Here is a 22,198-nt window from a genome sequence, read left to right as displayed (position 1 = left end):
AGGTTACAAGAGATTAACCTTCATATACATTAAACACATCTTTGGGCATATACAGCTGCCACTTGCTGTGGATTTGTGCATGTGCAAGCACTCCAAAACTTGAACAAAGGTAGTCCATTACATACCTGAATAGTCACAGAAAAAGCAACTCTGTAGTTGCAAGGAAAATGTGGCATGTGACAATCACCCCTTTCTATCACTCAACCTGCATCAGCTTTTGTGGAATCATGTTGCTTTAACACCAGAATAAATTATTTAAATTTAAAAGCACTTAGAAAGTAATGGATATTTATCTTAAGATTTTAAACACCAATTATGAGATATAAGCTCCTGTAATGCAAGCCACTAAGACAGCTATATTCTTACCTAGTCTGAGCTCTCCGAAGTTCCCACACCCTATCTTCTTGCCCACTCTGAAATTGGGTCCCACCATAAGAACACCAGAGGACGTAGCAGAACTCGGTCGAGAACCATGCCCACTCCTCCCTGGCATTCCTTTTGTTGTCCGCTGCCTTTCATCCTTCTCCCTGTTTGAATGGTCCATGATCTTAAAATCTCTGCCAGTAAACTGGCAGAATTGGGAGTACACACTCTTCTCCTTAGAACAGAAATGTATATCCAAAAGTATCACTGAGTCAGGTTACAATACAAGTCATAGAAACATGAAGTTCTTTTGGCTCCATCTCCAGCCTCCAAATATAGCTCCACAGTGGTTGGTTACCTCCTGGAGAACTCAGTAAAGGCAGATTTTTAGAATCTAAAAAGAAAGAAAGAAATATGAGATTGCGAGAATAAAATCAATTAATGTTTCATATTAAGAAAATACCTACTGCTAACCAAACCTGGACAATTTCGAAGATGGACTATTTAGATTTCATACAAACTAACAGCCTGTCACCTTCACTGGTTTCTAGTGGGGTCTCACAGGGATCAGTTATGGGTCAGGTTCTGTTTAATATCTTTATCAGTGATTTAAATAATGGCATAGAGAGTACACAAAGTTTGCGGACAATACCAAGGTGGGAGGGGTTGCAAGTGCTTTGGAGGATAGGATTAAAATTCAAAATGATCTGGACAAACTGGAGAAATGGTCTGAAGTAAATAGGATGAAATTCAATAAAGACAAATGCAAAGTACTCCACTTAGGAAGGAACAACCAGTTGCATACATACAAAATGGGAAATTACTGCCTAGGAAGGAATATTGGGAAAGGGATCTGGGAGCCACAGTGGACCACAAGCTAAATATGAGTCAACAGTGTAACACTGTTGTGCAAAAAAAAAAAAAAATAATAATAATAATAATAAATCCATTCTGGGATGTATTAGCCGGAGTGTCGTAAACAAGACACGAGAAGTAATTCTTCCGCTCTACTTAGTGCTGATTAGGCCTCAACTGGAGTAGTGTGTCCAGTTCTGGATGCTACATTTCAGGAAAGATGTGGACAAATTGGATAAAGTCCAGAGAAGAGCAACAAAAATGATTAAAAGTCTAGAAAACATGACCTATGAGGGAAGATTGAAAAAAATTGGTTTGTTTAGTCTGGAGAAGAGAAGACGGGGGGGGGGGGGAGATAACAGTTTTCAAGTACATAAAAGGCTGTTACAAGGAGGAGGGAGAAACATTCTTAACTGCTGAGGATAGGACATGAAGCAATGGGCTTAATTTGTAGTAAGGGAGGTTTAGTTTGGACATTAGGAAAACTTCTTCTCAACTGTCAGGGTGGTTAAGCACTGGAAGAAATTACCTAGGGAGGTTGTGGAATCTCCATCATTGGAGATTTAAGAGCAGGTTAGAAGGGGGAGGGATAGATCAGTAGTTTGACATTGGCCTGCTAAACCCAGGGTTGTGAGCTCAATCCTTGAGGGGGCCATTTAGGGATCTGGGGCAAAAATCTGTCTGGGGAGGGGTCCTGCTTTGAGCAGGGGGTTGGACTAGATGACCTCCTGAGGTCCCTTCCAACCCTGATATTTTATAACAACAGTAGGTATACAATACAACAATAAGTAATTACTATTTCCAACATCAAGAACCTTAGAAGATTAATTATTCTGAAAAAGAAAAAAAAAGTCAGTCTACAGGATAGCACATTTACATTTTTGCTGCTATGTGGGGTGAGACCCATTTTATGCATAAGTTCACATACTTTTAGAGTTTAAGGCCAGAGAGGATCATTAGATCATCTAGTCCAGCAGTTCTCAAGCTTCACTGCACTGTGACCCCTTCTGACAACAAACATTACTATATGACCCCAGGAAGGGGAACCAAAGCCGGAACCTGCCCAAGCCCTGTCACCCTAGGTGGAGCGACAAAGCCATAGTTTGAGCTCCACCACCCCAGGCGGGTGGGGGGACCAAAGCCAAAGCCCCAGGGCTTGAGCCCCAGGCAGGGGGCCTGTAACTTGAGCCCCGCTGCCCAGGGTTGAAGCCTTCAGGCTGCAATGCTGGGCGGTGGGACTTGGGCTTTTGGCCTGGGCCCCAGCAAGTCTAACACCAGCCCTGGCGACCCATTAAAATGGCGTCCTGCCCCACAGTTTGAGAATTCCAATCTAATCTGATCTCATGTATATCACAGGTCATTAAATAAACAAACAGTATGACACAGTATAACACAGTAGTGTATGCAAGACAGGAGGCAACTGATCCCGCTCTGCTCTGAATCAGACCCCAGCTTGGGGACTGTGCACCACAATTTAGGAAGGATGTAAGCAAAATGGAAAGAGTACAGAGGAGAGCAACAAAAAATGATAAAAGGTTTAGAAAACCTGATTGTGACGTTATCGATATAATCTGGGACCACATAGAACATGGTTGCAACCAAGGTCCTGTAGTGGCACCAAATCTTATGTAAAGGGGGTCATATAAAGGTATCTAAGACCAGGTTACAGGTTGCTGGTTATGATTATGCTGTCTGTATGCATGTGTCATTTTGTAGTTGAAGTTATGAATACTGGCTCTGTACTGTCTGTACTTCAAACTTATGCTATGCTTCTGGGAGACATCCCAGACAAGTTGGTGTTAGCTCTGCCTAGCCTGCTTGATGGCCCATTAAGGACCATCAGCTACACAACTGACCCATTGAGAGAAGGCAGATACGTCTTGTAACTCAGCAAAGTATGCAGGAACTGGCCCATGTGACTCCAGACTCCATTTTGCTGTAATTTTCCACAGTAAGAACAAAAAAAGTGTTCTTACACCTGGGAAAAGCCTATAAAAGGCTGATGCCTCATCTCCATCTTGTCTTCAATCCTGCTTCTTACCTCTGGAGGAACTTGCTACAAACTGAAGCTCTGAACAAAGGACTGAATAACCCATCCCAGCAGAGAATGTACTCCAGAGACTTGATTTGAACCTGCAGTTTATTCTATCACTGCTACAAGCCTGGATCAAGAACATTGCCATTACTGTATGTAATTGATTCCCTTTAACCAATTCTAGCTCTCATCTATACCCTTTTCCTTTTATGAATAAACCTTTAGATTTTAGATTCTAAAAGATTGGCAACAGCGTGATTTGTGGATAAGATCTGATTTGTATATTGACCTGGGTCTGAGGCTTAATTCTTTGGGATTGAGAGAAACTTTTTCTTTTATTGGGATGTTGGTTTTCATAACCATTCATCCCCAGGACGTGTGGCACTGGTGGTGATACTGGAAAACTGGAGTGTCTAAGGAAATTGCTTGTGTGGCTTGTAGTTAGCCAGTGGGGTGAAACCAATGTCCTCTGTCTGTCTGGTTTGGTTTGCCTTAGAGGTGGAAAAACCCCAGTCTTGGGCTGTAACTGCCCTGTTTAAGCGATTTGTCCTGAATTGGCACTCTCAGTTGGGTCCCGCCAGAACCGCATCGTCATACTGACCTATGAGGAAAGGTTGAAAAAACTAGTCATGTTTAATCTTGAGAAAAGACAACTATGGAGGACCTAATAATGGTCTTCCAATATGTTGAGGGCTGTTATAAAGATGACTGATCAATTGTTCTCCATATCCACTAGAGACAGGAGAGAAGTAATGGGCTTCATCTGCAGCAAGGGCTATTTAGGTAAAATATTAGGAAAAAACTTTCTAACTCTAAGGATAGTTAAGCTCTGGAATAGGCTTCCAAGGGAGGTTGTGGAGTCCCCATCATCAGAAGCATTTAAAAACAAGTTGGAGAAACACCTTGGATGTTGGGGATGGTCTAGGTTTACTTGGTCCTACCACAGCACAGGGGCCTGGACTTGATGACTTCAAGATCCCTTCCAGTCCTATGTTTCTATGATTAACTTTGACGCAATTACCCTGTATTGATCCCAATGGCTTTAATTAGGCTAAAGCATTTTAGTCCTCAGGAGACTGAAGAAGAGGTTACTTACCTTGTAAGCAACTGTGGTTCAAGATGTGTCCCCCTATGGGTGCTCCACTGTAGATGTATCCACGTCGCTGTGCCTCAGACCGATCTGAGGTGCAGAGACATGGATACACCTACAATGGAGCACCCATAGGGACACTATCAAAGAAGAACTATGTGCTGCCTGGAAAGAACAGGAGAGACTTGAGGCATTAGCAGCAACGTGCAGGTTAGCAAGATTCTTCTGGAAAGAAAAGCAGGACACTACTACAACAAGATAGGTACTGAAGGTATAACAAGACAGTACTTTTGCATGCAGAAATGTTGTTCAGGTTTAAGCTCAGTCTTTAGACTGGGAGTGTCTGGAAATCTTGGGATACAAATTTCATTCTGTAGAAAAAGTCAGTGTTTTTCTTAGGCTGTGGCTACACTCAAAACTTCAAAGCGCTGCCGCAGGAGCGCTCCCACAGCAGCGCTTTGAAGTGTGTGGGGTTGCGGTGCCAGCACTGGGAGAGAGCTCTCCCAGCGCTGCAGGTACACCACCTCTACGAGGGGATTAGTTTGCAGTGCGCACTATTTACACTGGCGCTTTACAGCGCTGTAACTTGCTGCACTCAGGGGGGTGTTTTTTCACACCCCTGAGCGAGAAAGTTGCAGCGCTGTAAAGCGCCAGTGTAGCCATAGCCTTAGAGACAAGGTGGGTGAGGTATCCACTATCTTTTATTGGACCAACTTCTGTTGGTGAGAGAGACAAGCTTTCAAGCTACACAGAGCTCTTACGTGTGGGAAACAGAGTGTCATGGCTAAATACAAAGTGGAACAGATTGTTTAGCAAAGTAGTTAACACATTTCAAGTGACCATTCAAGGTGAAGTGGCCCATTAACACCCCTCCACAGGGAAAGCAGCTGAAGCAGTTGGTGTGGGTTACAAATCTAAACTCCCAGGCTCATCTTTTGAAAGTGTTGTGCAGGTTTCCTGTGAGGATGAAGATACAGGTCAGATATGGACTGACTGCTTTGTGATATGGTGTTTTTGTCTTATTTTCCTGTGTGAAAATAGCGTAGTGACTGTCTGGTTTCATCCACATAGTTGCTATTGGAGCATTTAGTGCACTGGATGAGGTACACCATATGTTCTGATAGGCATTTGTAAGCACGGCTGGCCTTAGGGGTGGGCAGGCTGGGCCGCTATCCAAGGTGCCTTATTCAGGGGTTACTGTGATGATACCTCCCACCCACCTGACCTGCCAACTGCCAGTGGAGTTTAGAGGAAGCCTGGGCAGCGGCTGGAGAGGGCAGACAGTGTGTGTGTGTGTGTGTGTGTGTGTACGTGTACATGTGTGTGTACGTGTGTGTACACGTACAGCGCTCCTGTTAGCTAATTTCTAAATTATTATCTGTAAAAAACCTTAGAGTTTTCAGGTTAAAGTTGCACCCCCTCACCAAAATCTAAAATGGCTCCCCTAGTGAGCCAGGAGTAGCCAGAGACTGCTCAGACTGTCTGCTCTCATCCAGGTAGGCATTGAGAAAGCTGGGACACAGTGTTATTGGTTTTCATAAAGGAGATTCAGAACTGGGAATCAGAAGCACACTGTTGGTACTTGCACTTGTGCTGTCTAACCAATCCTCCAAAGGCTTGACAAACATGTTTATAATAAGGGAGAAGATCAAGTTTTTGTTTTTGTTTTTTTTTCTTCCCCACTGAGGTGAAGATATATTTACCATTGAAATAAACTGACATTGGAGGCCAGGGCATAGGCAGTTGTGAGCCAGATCTAATGCTGCTGCAGCCAGCATGAATGCTGGACACAAACCCCAGGAAAGACACCACACTAACAAGTCCAGGGCAGTTCTCCCTACTTCTCACGAGGCTTGGAACAGCCAAGCACCCATGTGGGATGCAGGAGGTGCGAACCACAGCAGACACGCTAGGCCTGGAGGGAAGATCAAGTTGAGGGCTTTGGAGTTGCCACCCATTATGTTATTCTGGGTAGTCTGAAAGGAAGGACCTGAGCCATTTCAGTTTATTCCAGCAACTTGGGAAGAATATTTGGTGATCAAGTGCCACAGAAAGGTTCAATAGGAACATACAGTACAAATAAGAAGATGATCATCCATCAGAGCAACAAGTGTTGTCTTTATACCATGATCCCTCTCTGAAGCCTGACTGAAGGATTCAGGATACTGACAGAAGCCCTAAGACTAGCAAGATTCTTGCCTAGCTTGCTTCATAAGGAAGATCAGATACTGCAAAGTAGTTTAATGATTTCTGTTGTACGGACTAAAACATTCAGTATCCAGTATGGGTGGTGATGAGTGTCAGAGAGGTCCCAGTTTTTCTCTATTCTTACTCATGGAGGCAGATGTCAGTCATAGGTGGTGGGCCTGACTGCCATCAAATATATACATCCATGATGATTACTAGCAAGAGTGACTTAAATTCCTGAAAGAAATAGATTTCTGGCCCTTCTCTCGGCTTGTCATTTGTGGTGGATGCAGGTCAATCATCCTGGTTGCAGGCATCTCTTTCATGAAATAAAAATTCCTTCAGTGAGAAATGCTGTGTTCTGAGAGGAGATAGCCAGACTTTACAAAGCAATGTATGGTCCTGTGGGAGGCATGACTTTGCTATCTTTAAGGCACAGAAGAAGTAGATTGTTTGCTTCCTTATAGAAGAGGAATAGGTTTGTAGAAATTGCAGACTTTTCTGCCACTGTCTTGAGAGTTTCACACCATTTTTAGTATGACCCTAAATGGCTCTAACAAAAAAAAATTAATTGAAACACCAAAAACATTTTTAGAACATGCTTTGGATTTCTGCCATGTAATCATTTCTGATCTACCTAAATAACGTGGCCTCTGTGTATGCAATCCACTGGATGCCCAAGCGTACCAAACACAGCAAACCATGAACAAGTTTTCTCAGCACTACATATGTTTTGATTAATTCCTTCAAAAGGAAGTTTCTGCCTTTGGAATCTGTTTAAACCCACTGCTCTCAAAAACAGTATGCGGAGATGGCTGTGTGCGCTTTATCACCTGTCATTAAGCCAAATGCTGCAAGTACTTTATTGAATTATTAAAGTCACACTACTCCCACTATTTGCAAGATTATGGTGGAGTAAAAACCTAATCAGCTCAGCACTGGCAAGTGAAATGCTTTTCCTATCTAAGGTCCTCTCCCTCAAACTAAGCCATCAGTTTCTGCAGAAATCTAAGATGTAATTTTTTTGGACGTTAGTTTTCTACATTTTATGGTGGAGGAACACACCTTCCAGATGTGACCAGCTGTACTGCTGACTTCCCAAGTATGCAGACCACAAACCGCTACAGTGCCTCCTCTGTTGAATGGGGAATGATTTGAGCAGAGGCACATACTGAACCTATTATTAGGTAAGGAAGACTCCAAAAGTAAAAGCTGGGAAAATAATAGAATCTGAGGACACCCCCTTGGTAACAGCAGCCAGGAGAATATTAATGGTGGCACAGATGAGCAGACGTGTCCTGCCCAGAAGTGAGGATGCTCTTGAAGGCATTTTGGGGAACTGGGGGAGGGTGTAGGGCAGGGGTGGCCAACCTGAGCCTGGTAAATTCTGGCTCCTTCTCAATGTACATTGCCAAAGAGCCACAGTAATATGTCAGCAGTCCCCCATCAGCTCCCAATTCCCTGCTCCCAGTGCCTCCCGCCCACTGGCAGCCCCACCCATCAGCGTCTCCCCCTCCCTTCGCGCACCTACTGATCAGCTGTTTCGTGACATGCAGGAGGCTCTGGGGGGCAGGGAGGGGCAAGAACGAGGGCATGGCAGGCTCAGGGGAGGGGATGGGAAGGGGTGGAGTGGGGGCAGGGCCTGTGGCAGAGCCAGGGGTTGAGCAGTGAGCACCCCCCAGCACACTGGAAAGTTGGTGCCTGTAGCTCCTGCCCTGGAGTTGGTGCCTATACGCAAGTTAACATGCGGCTCCTTGAAGAGTCGCATGTGGCTCCGGAGCCACAGGTTGGCCACCCCAGTGTAGGAGAAGGAGAGGAAAAAGACAAGTTTTACTTCTAGCAGCCAGAGGAAGTGGTAAAGTGTTTCACAAATAAAATCAGATACCTACTCTATTAACAAAAGCTAATGTGAAAGATGAAGCCACTGAGTAAGATCCAGGGATAGCAGTCTTGTAGGAATTCCAGCACCTCAGACTAAGGGTTGTGCATGGGGCAGTCAGAGGTTTTCTAGGTTAAAAAAAATGAATATTTTAGAGCAAGGGTTCTCAAGCTGTGGGTTGGAACCCCATTTTAATGGTGTCACTAGGGCTGGGGTTAGACTTGCTCGGGCCCAGGGCCAAAACTGAAGCTCAATCCCCACTGCCTGGGGACAAAGCTGAAGCTCGAGCCCCACCCCCTGGTTTTGGTCCCCACTTCTGGGGTTGTGTAATCATTTTTGTTGTCAGAAGGGGGTCGCAGTGCAATGAAGTTTGAGAACTGCTCAGGGCCGGCTCCAGGCACCAGCCGAGCAAGCTCGTGCTTGGGGCGGCAGATTCTAAGGGGTGACATTCCCTCGAATCTTTTTTTTTTTCCTTCACCACTTCGGCCGCCCTGCAGGTTTTCTTCTTTGCTTTTTGGTTTGCCACTCCAGCCAACCTGCAGGGGGCAACGGCGCGGAGGAGGGGAGCGCCCTGCTGGGAGCGGGCTGCACCCTCCGTCTGCCCCAGCTAGTGCCATGTCTGTAGCAAGCCCAGTAGGGCAGCCCACATCCTTCCCTCCCCGTTGACCGGAGCGGCACGGAGCCCTCCCGGCAGGCGGCACGGCGGAAGCCCTGGCCGCCCCCCTTCTTTCTCTCCCCTCCCCCCCCGGCCCGGGGCACGTCTGCAGCGCCGGGAGTCCCGCCGCACGGATTTTTTTGTTCTGCCGCTCCGGCCGCCCCGCAGGTTTGCTTTTTTTTTTTTTTTTTGGCTTGGGGCGGCAAAAATGCCAGAGCTGGTCCTGGAACTGCTGTTTTAGAGATCCAAAGATTACTAAATTGAATCCTAGACCAGTGGTTCTCAAGCTTTTGCACTGGTGACCCCTTTCACACAGCAAAACTGAGTGTGTCCCCCCTTATAAATAAAAAAAAATATATTTAACACTATTATAACTGTTGGAGGCTGATGGCCTGCAACCCCCCCCCATATAATAACCTTGCGACACCTTGAGGGGTCACAACTACCAGCTTGAGAACCCCTGTCCTAGACTAACCTGTTAACCTATAGGGAAGTGCTTTGTACTGCCATGAGAACGACCCAAATTTTACTTACATACATACATACATACATACACACACACACACACTTATTAAGCCTGGTCTACACCTAAAATTTAGGTCAACCTAGCTAAATAGCTCAGGGTTCTGAAAAAATTTCACACCCTGTGAGAGACAGTTAGACTGATCTAATCTCCACTGTAGACGCAGCTAGGTCAACAGAAGAATTCTCCTATACAATCTAGCTATTACCTCTTGAGGGGGTGGATTTACTACAGGCACAGAAAAACCCTTCTGTCATCACAGTGTCTATAACTACAGCAGCATAGCTACAGCTGTGCCACTGTAGTGCTTATAGTGTAGACATACCCTTACTCTCAAGGCTGCGAGGATGGAGAGAGAGTGCTCACTCAGTGGATGAAAGGATGCATACCACGGTGCTCAACAGCACGCCCTATGGACTAAAGCAAATCCTTTCGTCTCTTGACTAGTAGGAGGCTCACTACTACAAACTCAGAGGGCAGCAAGGAAGAGGAGTGACTTTAGGCAATGGTAAGTTTAAAGACATGCATGCTTTTCTACATACAAGCTTCACTGCTGCACACATCTTTAAAAAAATGCAGTAATTTCCAACAGGTACAAAAATAAATCTTTCCTATGCTCACAGGAAAATCTGTTCATCCAACTTAGTCACCATGTATTAAGAATTCTAGTATCCATAAACGTTACACTGAAAGGTGGTTTTAGAATCTAATGAATAGCAAAGTTTAACTAAATGACTTAAATTAATAGAAATCACTGCTAAATAATCTGACAAAGGCTTTCTGACAATAGAATGATTAATGTCGACACCCACTAGTATCATTTCTAGAAGAGTGGCTGATGAAGTTGCATCAATTCACAAACTTTATTCTTACAGTTTAGAACAGAAGGTGAGGTTTAAATAAAATGGTATCCTTGAGTAATTTTCCATAGCATCTAACTGACTTATGTGCTTTGGAAAATTTTACCCCATCTTCTATTTAGGAACTTAGCACCATAGAATTTGAGTACATCTTGAGTGATTAAACCAGGCTCCCAGAAACACAAAGTGTGGACAGAAATTGGAAAGCTCAGATGTGCTCAACCTATAGGTAATTTCAGGAATATGGCATCGGTGCACAAATCATATTGCCTAAATTGAGATCAGATAATGGAGTTAGTCTTCCTTATGAAAGCTGAAGTTGCTTTTGGCATGAAAACCTAAGTTTGTGTTGCAGCCTCCAACTTTGAAAACTGCACAAGGTCTTATTAACTTGAGCATTTTATTCTAATATAAAAACCTCACAAGAACAAGGACTGTATGGGCTTATCTCTTGCTGTTTGGGAAGAGTTCCACTGCTGACACTTTAAATACATACATCGTCCTGACCCCTCCCATCCCACCCCCAAGAAGAGGGACCCTCTGAATTATCACTACTTGGCTGTGATCTTACTTCGATTAGTACAGTAAATACAACATAGGATCTTCAGATTTTGTTGCTCATTTTTTGATAAGAACAAAGGAAAGCAAAGCGTTCCACTATTAAACAGGTGTTCAATTTCTTGGGTGTTGCTGTGTCAATCGGTAAGAAGCTCCATGAATCTTTCTTCAGGACTCTTTCCCTGTGCCAAAGCTCTGCTGACAGCTCTGTCAAGTGTCATGAGATGATTATGTAGAACCCATCATTCCTGGTAATCATTAGAAACATACTGTGGCAGAGACCCAGTTCTCAGTGCCCTCCAAGTTTGGAAGCAAGTAGATCAGTCAAGACTGTGGCACCTGAAAGGTGTCTCAGCCTGAAATGTCCCAGAACCACACACATTCCTCCAACCTATTCAGCATTAGATACCTTTCCTTCCTTGGATAAGATGTCTGCTATTTTTAATCACCATTTTTCAGGAGGCACACTGGTGCCTCAAAGGCTAAGATCATGATCAATGGCAGAATTCTGCCAAGTCCCTCAGTCATACACAGGAGAGGATCTATTCCCTGATAGCTGGTGGGTTAAGATTTTAATCTAGGGGGGAAAACATGTACAGGCAACAAGTAGGCGCCTCACTTTAACACTCATAGTAAAGGTTTCACTTGTTAGAGAAATCACTGAGAATGGTGAGCAATCTCTGGTTATATACAAGATAGAACAATTTAAAGTTTATCTCCATCTGTCAGCTTGAAGGAAAGCATCTGGACTAATATATAATAGAGCAGCTCTGATACATTTTAAGACCAGAATGTAACACCCTAAAGATTCTCAAAAACATTATTTGTACTGAATTAGTGCCCAAATCAGGACTGAGCTAGGTACTGTGTAATACACAAGATGACATGGTCCCTATCCTAAAAGAGTTTAAAATCCAATTTAAGAAACTACTGTAAAGCTATAGTTATGGAATGGAGAGTTGGAAGAGGACGACTGACAATATATGGTTACATAGGCTGGCTTGTTTGTAGACCTTGGCATGGAGACATTTAGTTTAATATCAGAAAGCCTCCACTGTCCCTCAGCCTACCTATTATCAGTTGCCAGTTTACTGCACGCAACACAGGTGGATCTTAACAAGGGATATGAAGAAAGGACAGTGACTTTTTGGACAAATTGGAGGAGGCAGCTGTGTGTGAAGGGTAGCGGGGAAGATAAACATTTGCAGGAGAAGTGGACAAATTGCATGGCAGAGGCTGGCATGGTTGGTGGAGCAAAAATGGTGAGGAAACTTGGTCAGGTACAAAGGAGTTAAATAGGAAAGAACCTTAAGGAGAGGACAATAAGCTTGAATATGATGTGACCAACAAAGGGGAGCCATGAATAGAATGATGGAGAAGACATCAAGATGGATTAAAATAATTTAGAAGGCTTGAAGAAAGATGACAGATCTGAGGGAACACCACAATTCAGAGAAATTGATAGTTGACAAAAATAGCCATTTATCAATCCCAACCTCATTCTTAGCCTTGTTAACTGAAGATACCTACTCAATAAGTAAAAGTTACAAGAGTATTTTGCAGCAAAACCTTACATCCAAAAGTAGATGTATTTAGTAATAAGTATTTGGCTAGTTGCTGCCAGAAGACTGCATCTTAGAATATAAAACTTTGCTGGCTGTGATAATACAATATAATTGAAATGTATTTATGACATCTTAGCTTCAGGAAGAGTGGGGTGATTCCAGGTTAGAGCACTTGTGTCAGAAGAGACTAATGATTTGATATAGGCTACACTGCCGCTAGCTCAAGGGAAAGATTAAAAGGATTCAAATTAGATCATCCCTCTAACAGAAGTCTCCTTTCCCAGTAGTTGGGTAGCACCTATGAAACTCAACTGAGGAAATACTTCAAGCTTGCGATTAAAACTGTTGTGTTAAATCAATGATACACCCGTTATGAACGCCAGTACAATATAATTGAACAGATCAGCAATTAATTGGATCACAAAATTTGTATTTCAGTTACAACAATGTCACTTTCTGGAAAACTTAGTATCTCACCCTTATTGTAAATCTTGCCTCAAGAATGATTCCTCGGGCTAGCTACAAAGAAAAGCACTGTTCAATTTTAAAAGGAGGAATGGGAAAGGGAAGAGACTAGATTGTAGTGAGGGCAGTCACATGGAGATACAACCAGTAGTCAGAACACTAGGGTTTTAGTTTCCTTTAGAAACTTCCTTTAGAAGTGATTTTCCCTCTTTTCTTTTTTCACTCACCACTCACTCAAAAGATAACTAGTGAAAAAATTACTCAAGTTTAAGCAAGTCAGCATCTAGAGGATGCTTGACTTATCATGACTCAGTGCAATTCACTAAACACATTAAGATAACATTCTTCACTTCAGCAACAGCGTGAGAAACTTTCAGGCAAAACCCAATCACAACATGGAAACAATCATCTAATAAAGGGACATAAAGCTCAGCTAACAATGAAACTAAGAGCTTTATTTTTAACCTAACACCTCCAATACCCTATATATTATTCCCAAAAACACAGGACTCTGAAAAAACTAAAACCATTCCCTGTCGCAAATGACAGCACCTCCATCCTAATGGCAATGTCAGACTCTGCTGCCACACCTATCCTGGACTAGACAACAAGTATGAAAGGCAACCAAGCCGAACTATGCACTCTGTACAGTCAGCAAAGATGTACTGCTGTAGTGACAGACATACGTCTACAGCATGATAAACAGCATAGAGTAAACCCTTGCAATGCACACCTGCACTGACACTTCCAAGACAGCCTGATGTCCAATAAATACTGTCCACTGCTTCTCAATTTTTGGGGTGAAATCTGTGGGAACCTGGAAGATAACAACTGTCCTGAGAAGAACAGAGGCTATCCTCTGTGATCCACTGACAGAAGGAAGTGAAATAATGATCTCCCCTCCCCACTCTTCCTGCCCAGGGAAGAGGCTTGCTCCCCTAGCATTTAAAAATTAACTAGACCATCTGATGGACTCAGTCAACTTCAGCCTGTTACTTTGTGGAATCTCCAGAATCTCATCTTGTACCAAGACTTGGGGGGGGGTATCTGTGAAGACCTGAGCAATGCCAGTAAGGAACTGATGAAAACTTACCTTGCCCTGGAAAGGCGTTCTTAACCTGAAAGCCCTAAAGATCTTGATCCAAAACTTCCCCAAAAGCTTGACTCATTTTTAAAAAGAAAGTTATGAGCATCTGATTAGTCTGAAACTTCTGGCACCATCACTTTAACCAGAGACCCCCCCTCCTCCATGTCAGATTTAGAAAGGAGGTCCCAGTGACCACATCCATAGATAGAACATAAATGTAATCAGAAACCCAGAGCCCGGAGCCAAAATGTTAATGGTCAGAGAATAAGGCTGTAACTGAACTAGCCAAAATGGTCTGACCAGCTCATGAGTTCTCCTGAATCTCCTGACATTTCAGTAGGAAACTTCAAGATGAAGTATGGATCTATAAACAGGAGACTCCCTACATTTCATAGCATCTCAAGCATTTAGAAAAGGAAAAAAAAAATGATGAGTGCATTGCTTTAGGTCAGCACAAGCATCTACCTTGTCTCAATATTCTCCAAAAAGATGTCATTTCCTTTTCACTTAGACAGGAATTTTCTAAACATGAACTTTTTATGGGCTTTTGGTCTTGGGAGTGGTTCCCAGACAAAATCCATTACTGCATAAAAATCCTTGGAAATGGTGCACGCCCTCCAAATCTTGCAGCAATAAGGAAAACCCAGTTGTAGGTTTTGAAGGACTAAAACCTACCAGAACCCTAGGTTGGAATTGGGGGTGACCTCCAGTTAGCTTTTCAACACGCGTGCAGGTTCTTTTATTGTTTTAATGCTTTTTCTGTAATGCCTTTACCTTGTGAATAAATGTGCTTGTTTGAAAGAGCTGTGTGATAATTTAACTGCGAGCAATTCACTGCTTATATCCCTTGGAGAGACAGCAAAGCACAGGCACTGGCTTTTTAGGTACTTGGTTTGCTGGGGATATCACAGTATAAGGCAAGGAGCTGTGCGGCCTTAAAATACCCAGGCAGGGAGGAGTCAGATGCAAATCTAAGCCCAAGAGAGGTGTCAGTTGGGAGCCGGAAGCCTTAAGTGGATGCCTTTAGTGGATCAGAGAGGGAACAGAAGTATAGTCACCTTGAAATTTGACACACTCATCTCAGGGTGATCAGCAAAAGCACCAGAAAACTGCACTAGAGCTGTTGCTCCTGGATTCTGGGCTTCCTCCACTGTTTTCTCTATGTCCTCCAGATAATGCCTACACATATCTGAGGAATGTTAGAGAGAAGAACTAAAAGGAAGTTAATGGATTCTTCCAACTCTTAAGGGGTATGACAAGTCAAGACAGAAGCCAAGTAATTATAATAGTGAATACCAGTGTGGTCAGCCTGGGGTAATGGAGGTGCAGAATCATTTACAGACAAAAAAAAAATCCAGATTTTTACATCCAACTTCATCTAAGCTGCTACACTCTGTCTAGCAATCCCTTCCAAGACACTCCTCTCAGCAGTGTCAAAAACAGAGCTGGTTGAAATCACCATCCCCCAATTCTCCAGAGAATTTGGGGGGGGGGGGCGCCAAAAATAGAACACCCAACAAGAACCAAAATAGTTTTTGCCAAAAACTGAAATATTTTTATTTGGAAATGCTACCACAATACCTCATGGAGGGGAGGGGGTGGGGGATAAATGGAACATGAGGTACTCAAACGAAATCTCCCATGATGCACCATGATCTCCTTTTTGGATGAGGAGGCAATGCATCCTGGGATATATAGTTCAGCCCAGAGGTTCTCAAACTGTGGTACGTGGACCACCAGTGACCTGCAAGCTCCATTCAGGTGGTCCACGGATAGTTCCCTCTAAGGTGTGTGCCTGGGCCGCACACAAGAAAATGAAGGGCCACCCACCTAATTTGTGGAGCCACGCCTGCGCTGCTCCACTAAATAGGTGCCTGGACCCTGGAGAAGATGCACATGTAAGGTGAGGTGGTGGCGTTGGTGGGAATAGAGGGTAAGCAGGAGGGGACAGTGGAGTGAGAAGAGGGGGTGGAGGGAATTTGGGATGTGCAGGGCTACGGCTGCCAGAGAAAGAGGCGACTTTCCGCAGCTCCAGGGCTGCGGCTGCTGGGGAGAGATGGCCCTCCTTCCCAGCCTCAGCTCTGCGGCTGCCGCAGCAGAGGTGAAAGGGAGAGACCCCCCTCCTTCCAAGCTCCAACTCAGGGGCTGCCGTGGCTGGGGAGAGAGGACACATGCATAGCAGCAGAAAGATAAGACTACTAATATTAAAATATGAGTTGTGCGCTTTTATTTGTAGAATAAAAAAAGTTAATTAAGGTATTTTTATCCAAAGCGCTTTACAACAGTTAGCTAACGGTACAAACAACACTTGGAAAGATCATTAAGTGGTCTGCTGAGACCCTCAGCAACTTTCAAGTGATCTGCAAAACAAAAAAGTTTGAGAACCACTGGTATAGCCAAAAGGACTGTTTTGGACTACTTCATTTCCATTCCTGCTACTTTCAAAGATGCATGAAAAGAACTTTACTAGATCAGTCACTGCAGTGTTGGAATTCTGTTCTCAGTCTAGCAACAAACCATACAGGGCAAATACACAATTTTTTCCCTGAGTTTTAGTTCCTTCAACTTCCCTGGTTTCACCAGCAGAACAAGCTAGCTGGGGAGTGAACGGGTGGGGAGAAAGGTCTCTGAGTAAATTTCAACTCTCCTGGCTCTCCATCTAGACTCAGGTAGCAGCAGCTCTGGCTGCTGCTATTAGCAGGTTGGAATGTTACACTATGAAAAGGGCGGGGTGAGGGGGAAAGAGACCATAGGGAAGGTTTGCAGACCAAACTGGACGAAGAAGCATCTCAGACAGGTTTTTAAGAGAAAGCAGAAAGCCTAACAGAAATGGAAGATGGGAGGGATCAGCAATGAAAGCTGGCTCTTAGAGGTCAGAAAGTGTAGGGAGAAAGTGTGAGCTGCCAAAAGCCAAACAGAGGTGGACCTAGCACAAGAAATTAAAGCCAAGACTAAAAGGATCTTTAGCTGTATAAATAAAAAGAAAACAAAGAAAAAAGAAGTGGGACCGCTAAACACTGAGGATGGGGTGGAAATTAAAGATAATCTAGGTATGGCCCAATACCTAAACAAATATTTTGCCTCAGTTTTTTAAATAAGGATATTGAGAAACTTGGGGAGAGTGAGCAGGGTGGCTAAGGGAAATGAGGATATGGAAGTACCAATTACCCAAAGGTGGAAGTCAAACTCAAACAGCTTAATGGGACCAAATCAGGGAGGCCTCGATAATTTCCATCCAAGAATATTAAAGAAACTAGGACATGAAATTGTAAGCCCAAAAGCAAGGATTTTTTAATGAATACGTAAACTCGGGGGTCATATCCTGTGACTGGAGAATTGCTAATATAGTACTTATTTTTAACCAAGGAAAAAAGTGATCCGAGAAGCTACAGCCCGTTAGTTTGACCTCAATTGTACGCAAGGTCTTAGAACAAAGTTTGAAAGAGAGTAATTAAAGGTAAACGTTAATTGGTATAAAATACAATATGGTTTTACGAAAGATAGATCATGCCAGACGAACCTGATCTCTTTCTTTGAGAAGACAACTAATTTTTTAGTCAAAGGAAATGCAGAAGAACTAATCTACCTGGATTTCAGTAAAGCATTTGATACAGTTCCACATGGGAAATTATTAATTAAATTGGAGAAGATGGAGATTAATATGAGAATTGAAAGATAAACTGGTTAAAGGGGAGACTATAACGGGTCATACTGACAGGTGAGCTGTCAGGTCCCTAGTAGAGTTCCTCGGTGATCAGCCTTGGGACCAATCTTATTTAATATTTTCAATAATGGCCTTGGTGCAAAAAGTGGGAGTGTGCTAATAAAGTTTTCAGATCACACAAAGTTGGGAGGTATGGCCAATACGGAGGAGAACCAGAATATCACACAAAAGGATCTGGATGACCTTGAAAACTGAAGTAATAGAAATGGGATGAAATGTAACAGTGCAAAGCCATGCACTTAGGGACTAACAAGAGAGTTTTTGCTACAAGCTGGAGAGAGATCAGTTAGAAGCAACAAATGAGAAAGACCTGGGTATATAGGTTGATCACAGGATGACAGTCACGAAAAAGTCTAATACAATCATAGGATTCATCTTGTGTGGTATTTCTAGTAGATATAGGGAAGTGTAGTTACCGTTATACAATACACTAGTGAGACCCTATCTGGAATAGTGGGTGCAATTCTAGTCTCCCATGTTTAAGAAAGATTAATTAAAACTGGAATTGGTACAGAGAAGGGCTACTAGAATGATTAGAGGAATGGAGAACCTGCCTTATAAGAGGAGACTTAAGGAGCTTGGCTTGTTCAACCTAACCAAAGGAAAGTTGAGGGGAGAAGTGATTGCTCTCTATAAATACATGAGAGGGATAAATACCAGCGAGGGAGAGAGTTGTTTAAATTAAGGGCCAACGTTGGCACAAGAAAAGATGGATATAAACTAGCCAACAAGTTTAGGGTTGAAATTAGATGAAGGTTTCTAACCATCAGATAAGTTAGGTTCTGGAGCAGCCTCCCAAGAAGAGCAGTAGGGGAGTCAAAATCCTAATTGATTTAAAGATTGAGCTTGATAAATTTATGAAGGGAATGGTATGCTGAGATGGTATGCACATGGCCCATCTGTGACTGCTAGCAGAAAATATCCCCAACAGCCAGAGATTTGGACACTAGATGGGGAGTGCTCCGAGTAATTACAGTGAATTCTTTTCAAGTTCTCTTGTTGGTGGGTTTCAGTGACATGCTCAGACTTTGACTGCCATATTTGGGGTTGGGAAGGAATCTTCCCCCAGGTCAGATTGGCAGAGACTCTGGGTTTGTTTGGTTTTTTTTGCCTCTCTCTGTAGCATGGGGCATGGGTCACTTCCTGGTTTGAACTAGAATAAATTGTGGCATCTTTGTAACTTGAAGTGTTTAAATCATGATTTGAGGACTTCAGTAACTCAGCCAGAAGTTATGGATCTATTACAGGAGTGGATAGGTGAGGTTCTGTGGCATGTGATGTGCAGGTCAGACTAGATGACCAAGATCTCTTCTAGCCTTGATGTCTGAGTCAATTATTCAATGGTAAAGAAATCTCATCTCCTAAAATCCCATCCTATCATTCTTAAAGCCTGTTGGTTATAATTCACCAAATTACTGAGAATGTGTTAGTAGGAGACCCATTTTTTTCAATATTAGTTCAGTTAATTTTCTTTAGTTTTTAATTTTAAGTGAATTGCTATAAACGTTATGCTGATTTACATTGCTGATGTGGAATGGATCAGAGTTCACACTGCACTCCCCATCAGTACCCAGCCCAGGCCAGAGAAGCTAATGATCCAAGCAGCAGACCAAATTCAGTGATGAATCCTGGTCACGTGCCACCTGAGGCACATTGTGCATATGCTAAAGAAGATTGCTGATGTGATACTTGGGCAATGGCGTTCACCCTGTAATGCAGTGTGGACAAGGCTCAGGGGCAGAGTTTAGGCAGAACTGTTCTGCCAATGAACCCTTACCAGCAAACGGTCCAGATATGTTAGAATGAGGTTCTTTAAATAATTTGTATAACTTTCTTATAGACTATTTCTTAAATTTAGATGCTAGACTTCTTCCCCCTTTTGTCATCGTTATGAACAGAGCAGAAATCATGCTCTCCCTTGATATTTGTCTTTAAAAAGAAGAAATAGTCTAAGGCCTGGTCTACACTAGCCTGTTATTTCAGAATTAGCTGGGTTATTTAAAAAAAGAGATTCCGTCCACATGACCAAATGTTCCCCCCCCCCAATTTAAAGGGCTCTTTAATTCGATTTCTGTACTCCACCTTGGCAAGTGAAGTAGCGCTTAAATCGAGATCACAATCCCAGGTTAAAGGTATTGTGGACGTAATTCAACATTATTAGCCTCCAGGAGCTATCCCCGGATGCTCCCTTGTTACCGCTCTGGTCAACACACTCAACTCCAATGCACTAGCCAGGTGGCAAGGAAAAGCCCCGGGAACTTTTGGATTTCATTTCCTGTTTGGTCACCAGCAGCACAGGCAGGGGTGAAAGTAACTTACAGGACTTACCGGTACTGCTGGAGTCCTGAGGGGGGCATAGCCTCATCTGGAAGAGGAGGGGCCTCTCAAGATTTAAAGGCCCTGGGGAACCAGCTGTGGCTGGGAGACCCAGAGCCTTTAAATCAACCAGGGGCTCCCAGTTGCAGAGGTGGCTGGGAGCCCCCGGGGGCTCAGGGGCAAATTAAAGGGCCCGGGCCTCTGGCAGCCAGGGGGAGCCCCCAGCTTTGTGGGGCTGGGGCAGGGATTTAAAGGGCCCAGAGCTCCTGCCACTGAGGGAAGCCTGGAGCCCTTTAAATCCTGGCCCCAGCCCGGTTGCCAGAGCCGTGGCCGGGATTCAAAAAGCTCTGGGCTGCCCGCAGCTGCAGGGAGCTTTGAGCCCTTTAAATCTCAGCTGCGGCCGGGATTTAAAGGGCTCTGGGCTGCCCGCTGCTGCGGGCAGCCCAGAACCCTTTCAATCCCCGCCATGGAAGTCGATGCGGTCCAGCACGGCGTACTGGCTCTTGCCGGTACGCCGGACCAGACTGGCTTACTTTCACCTCTGAGCACAGGTGACCATGCAGAGTCCACCATCACAGGAGATCACGCAGTCCCAGATTCACAGACGAGCCCCAGCATGGTCCAAATGGGAGGTACTGGATCCCATCGCATGCTGGGGAGATGAGTCTGTTATGGCAGAACTACATTCCGAAAAAAGGAACGCAAATACCTACGCTAAGTCTCCAGGGCCATGACGGAAAGAAGCTACTCCAGGGACACAGAGCAGTGTCGTACAAAAATCAAGTTGCTCAGGCAAGCGTACCAAAAAGCCAGGGAGGCAAACGGGCGCTCTGGGTCACAGCTCCATACATTCCGCTTTTACCGTGAGCTCCATGCAATTATGGGGGAGGGTGTGATGCCACCACTATCCATGGACACCTGCAAGGGGGGAGTTGCACGGAGCGAGGAGGAAGAGACATTGGAGGATGAAGAGGAGGAGGAGGACAGTGCACAGGCGGCAAGTGGGGAATCCGTTCCCCCCCCCCAGCCAGGAACTAATCTTAACACTTGATCCAATAGCCTCCCCTCACTCCCAAGGTGGGCTCCAGTTCCATGACCCTGGAGAAGGTACTTCTGGTGAGCAAGAGCCTGATCGGAGCCATGCAGTGTGTGTGTGTGGGGGGTTTTGTGCAGTGATCATCCCAGAGAGCCCGCAGGACCTCCTTTTATATGGCAAACCCACCAGGCATTGCTTGCTGTGGGAAAGGGGGCCCAGCAGTTTGAAAGCATTGAAATGAATGTAGAAGAAGCAGAACCCCGCGTGCCCCTAGGGGCTGCCTGCAAGATGAATTCTGTTGCCCGACCGTGTGTGATAGCTTACTCATACCAAAGTGCCCCCTTTGTTCTCTGCAATGTATTTTTTAAAATACTACCCTCCCTTTTTCTCCTCCCGTGGGTGCAAATGTTTCAACTCAGCGCCTATCTACTCCGCCCCAGAGGCTGGTCCAGATTAGAAGGCAGAAAAAATGAACTCAGGAGGACATGTTTGCTGAGCTCATGCAGTCCTCCCGCACTGATAGGGCCCAGCTGAATGCATGGCGGCAAACAGTTGCAGAGTCCCATAAAGCATTACAAGGACACGAAGAGAGGAGGGAGGTGCGCGATGAGAGCAGGCAGGACTCTATGGTCAAGCTCATGGGGGAGCAAACTGACATGCTCTGCTGCATAGTGGATCTAATGCAGGAAAGGCAGCAAGACCACAGACTTCCGCTGCAGCCCCTGTATAATCAAACTCCCTCCCCACCAAGTTCCATAGCCGCCTCACCCAGATGCCCAAGAACATGACGGGGGAGGCTATGGGGACCCACACACTCAACCCGAGTATCGTCCAAGCACCAGAACGCTGGCATATGAGAACTTTTTATTTGGTTTCTGGACTTGTCCTTCTCACCTCCTCCAACCCCCTAACCTAACCCCCCCTCCATCCCCCAGTCTACCTTCTAATTTCTCTCAATGCATTGTGCATCAAATAATAAAGAACAATTTTTAAACAATTT

The 22,198-nt window shown here is 44.4% G+C and overlaps 1 protein-coding gene across 3 annotated transcripts in view; it reads right to left on the bottom strand.

Moving 5' to 3' along the window:
• The window catches only part of CSNK1G1 (casein kinase 1 gamma 1), a 287,722-nt gene that overhangs the window by 191,185 nt on the left and 74,339 nt on the right, over nucleotides 1-22,198 (bottom strand). For all 3 annotated transcript variants that reach the window (XM_044979672.1, XM_044979674.1, XM_044979675.1), the window contains exon 2: nucleotides 367-757. In XM_044979672.1, the coding sequence (XP_044835607.1) occupies nucleotides 367-544 (178 nt within the window). In that variant the 5' untranslated portion in view covers nucleotides 545-757. The remainder of the gene's footprint in view (nucleotides 1-366; nucleotides 758-22,198) is intronic.

This window comes from Mauremys mutica, chromosome 11, assembly GCF_020497125.1.
Source record: "Mauremys mutica isolate MM-2020 ecotype Southern chromosome 11, ASM2049712v1, whole genome shotgun sequence".
Classification (NCBI taxonomy): domain Eukaryota; kingdom Metazoa; phylum Chordata; order Testudines; family Geoemydidae; genus Mauremys; species Mauremys mutica.
Note: the sequence above shows the minus strand (reverse complement) of the source record. Positions and strands in the feature narration are given on the sequence as shown.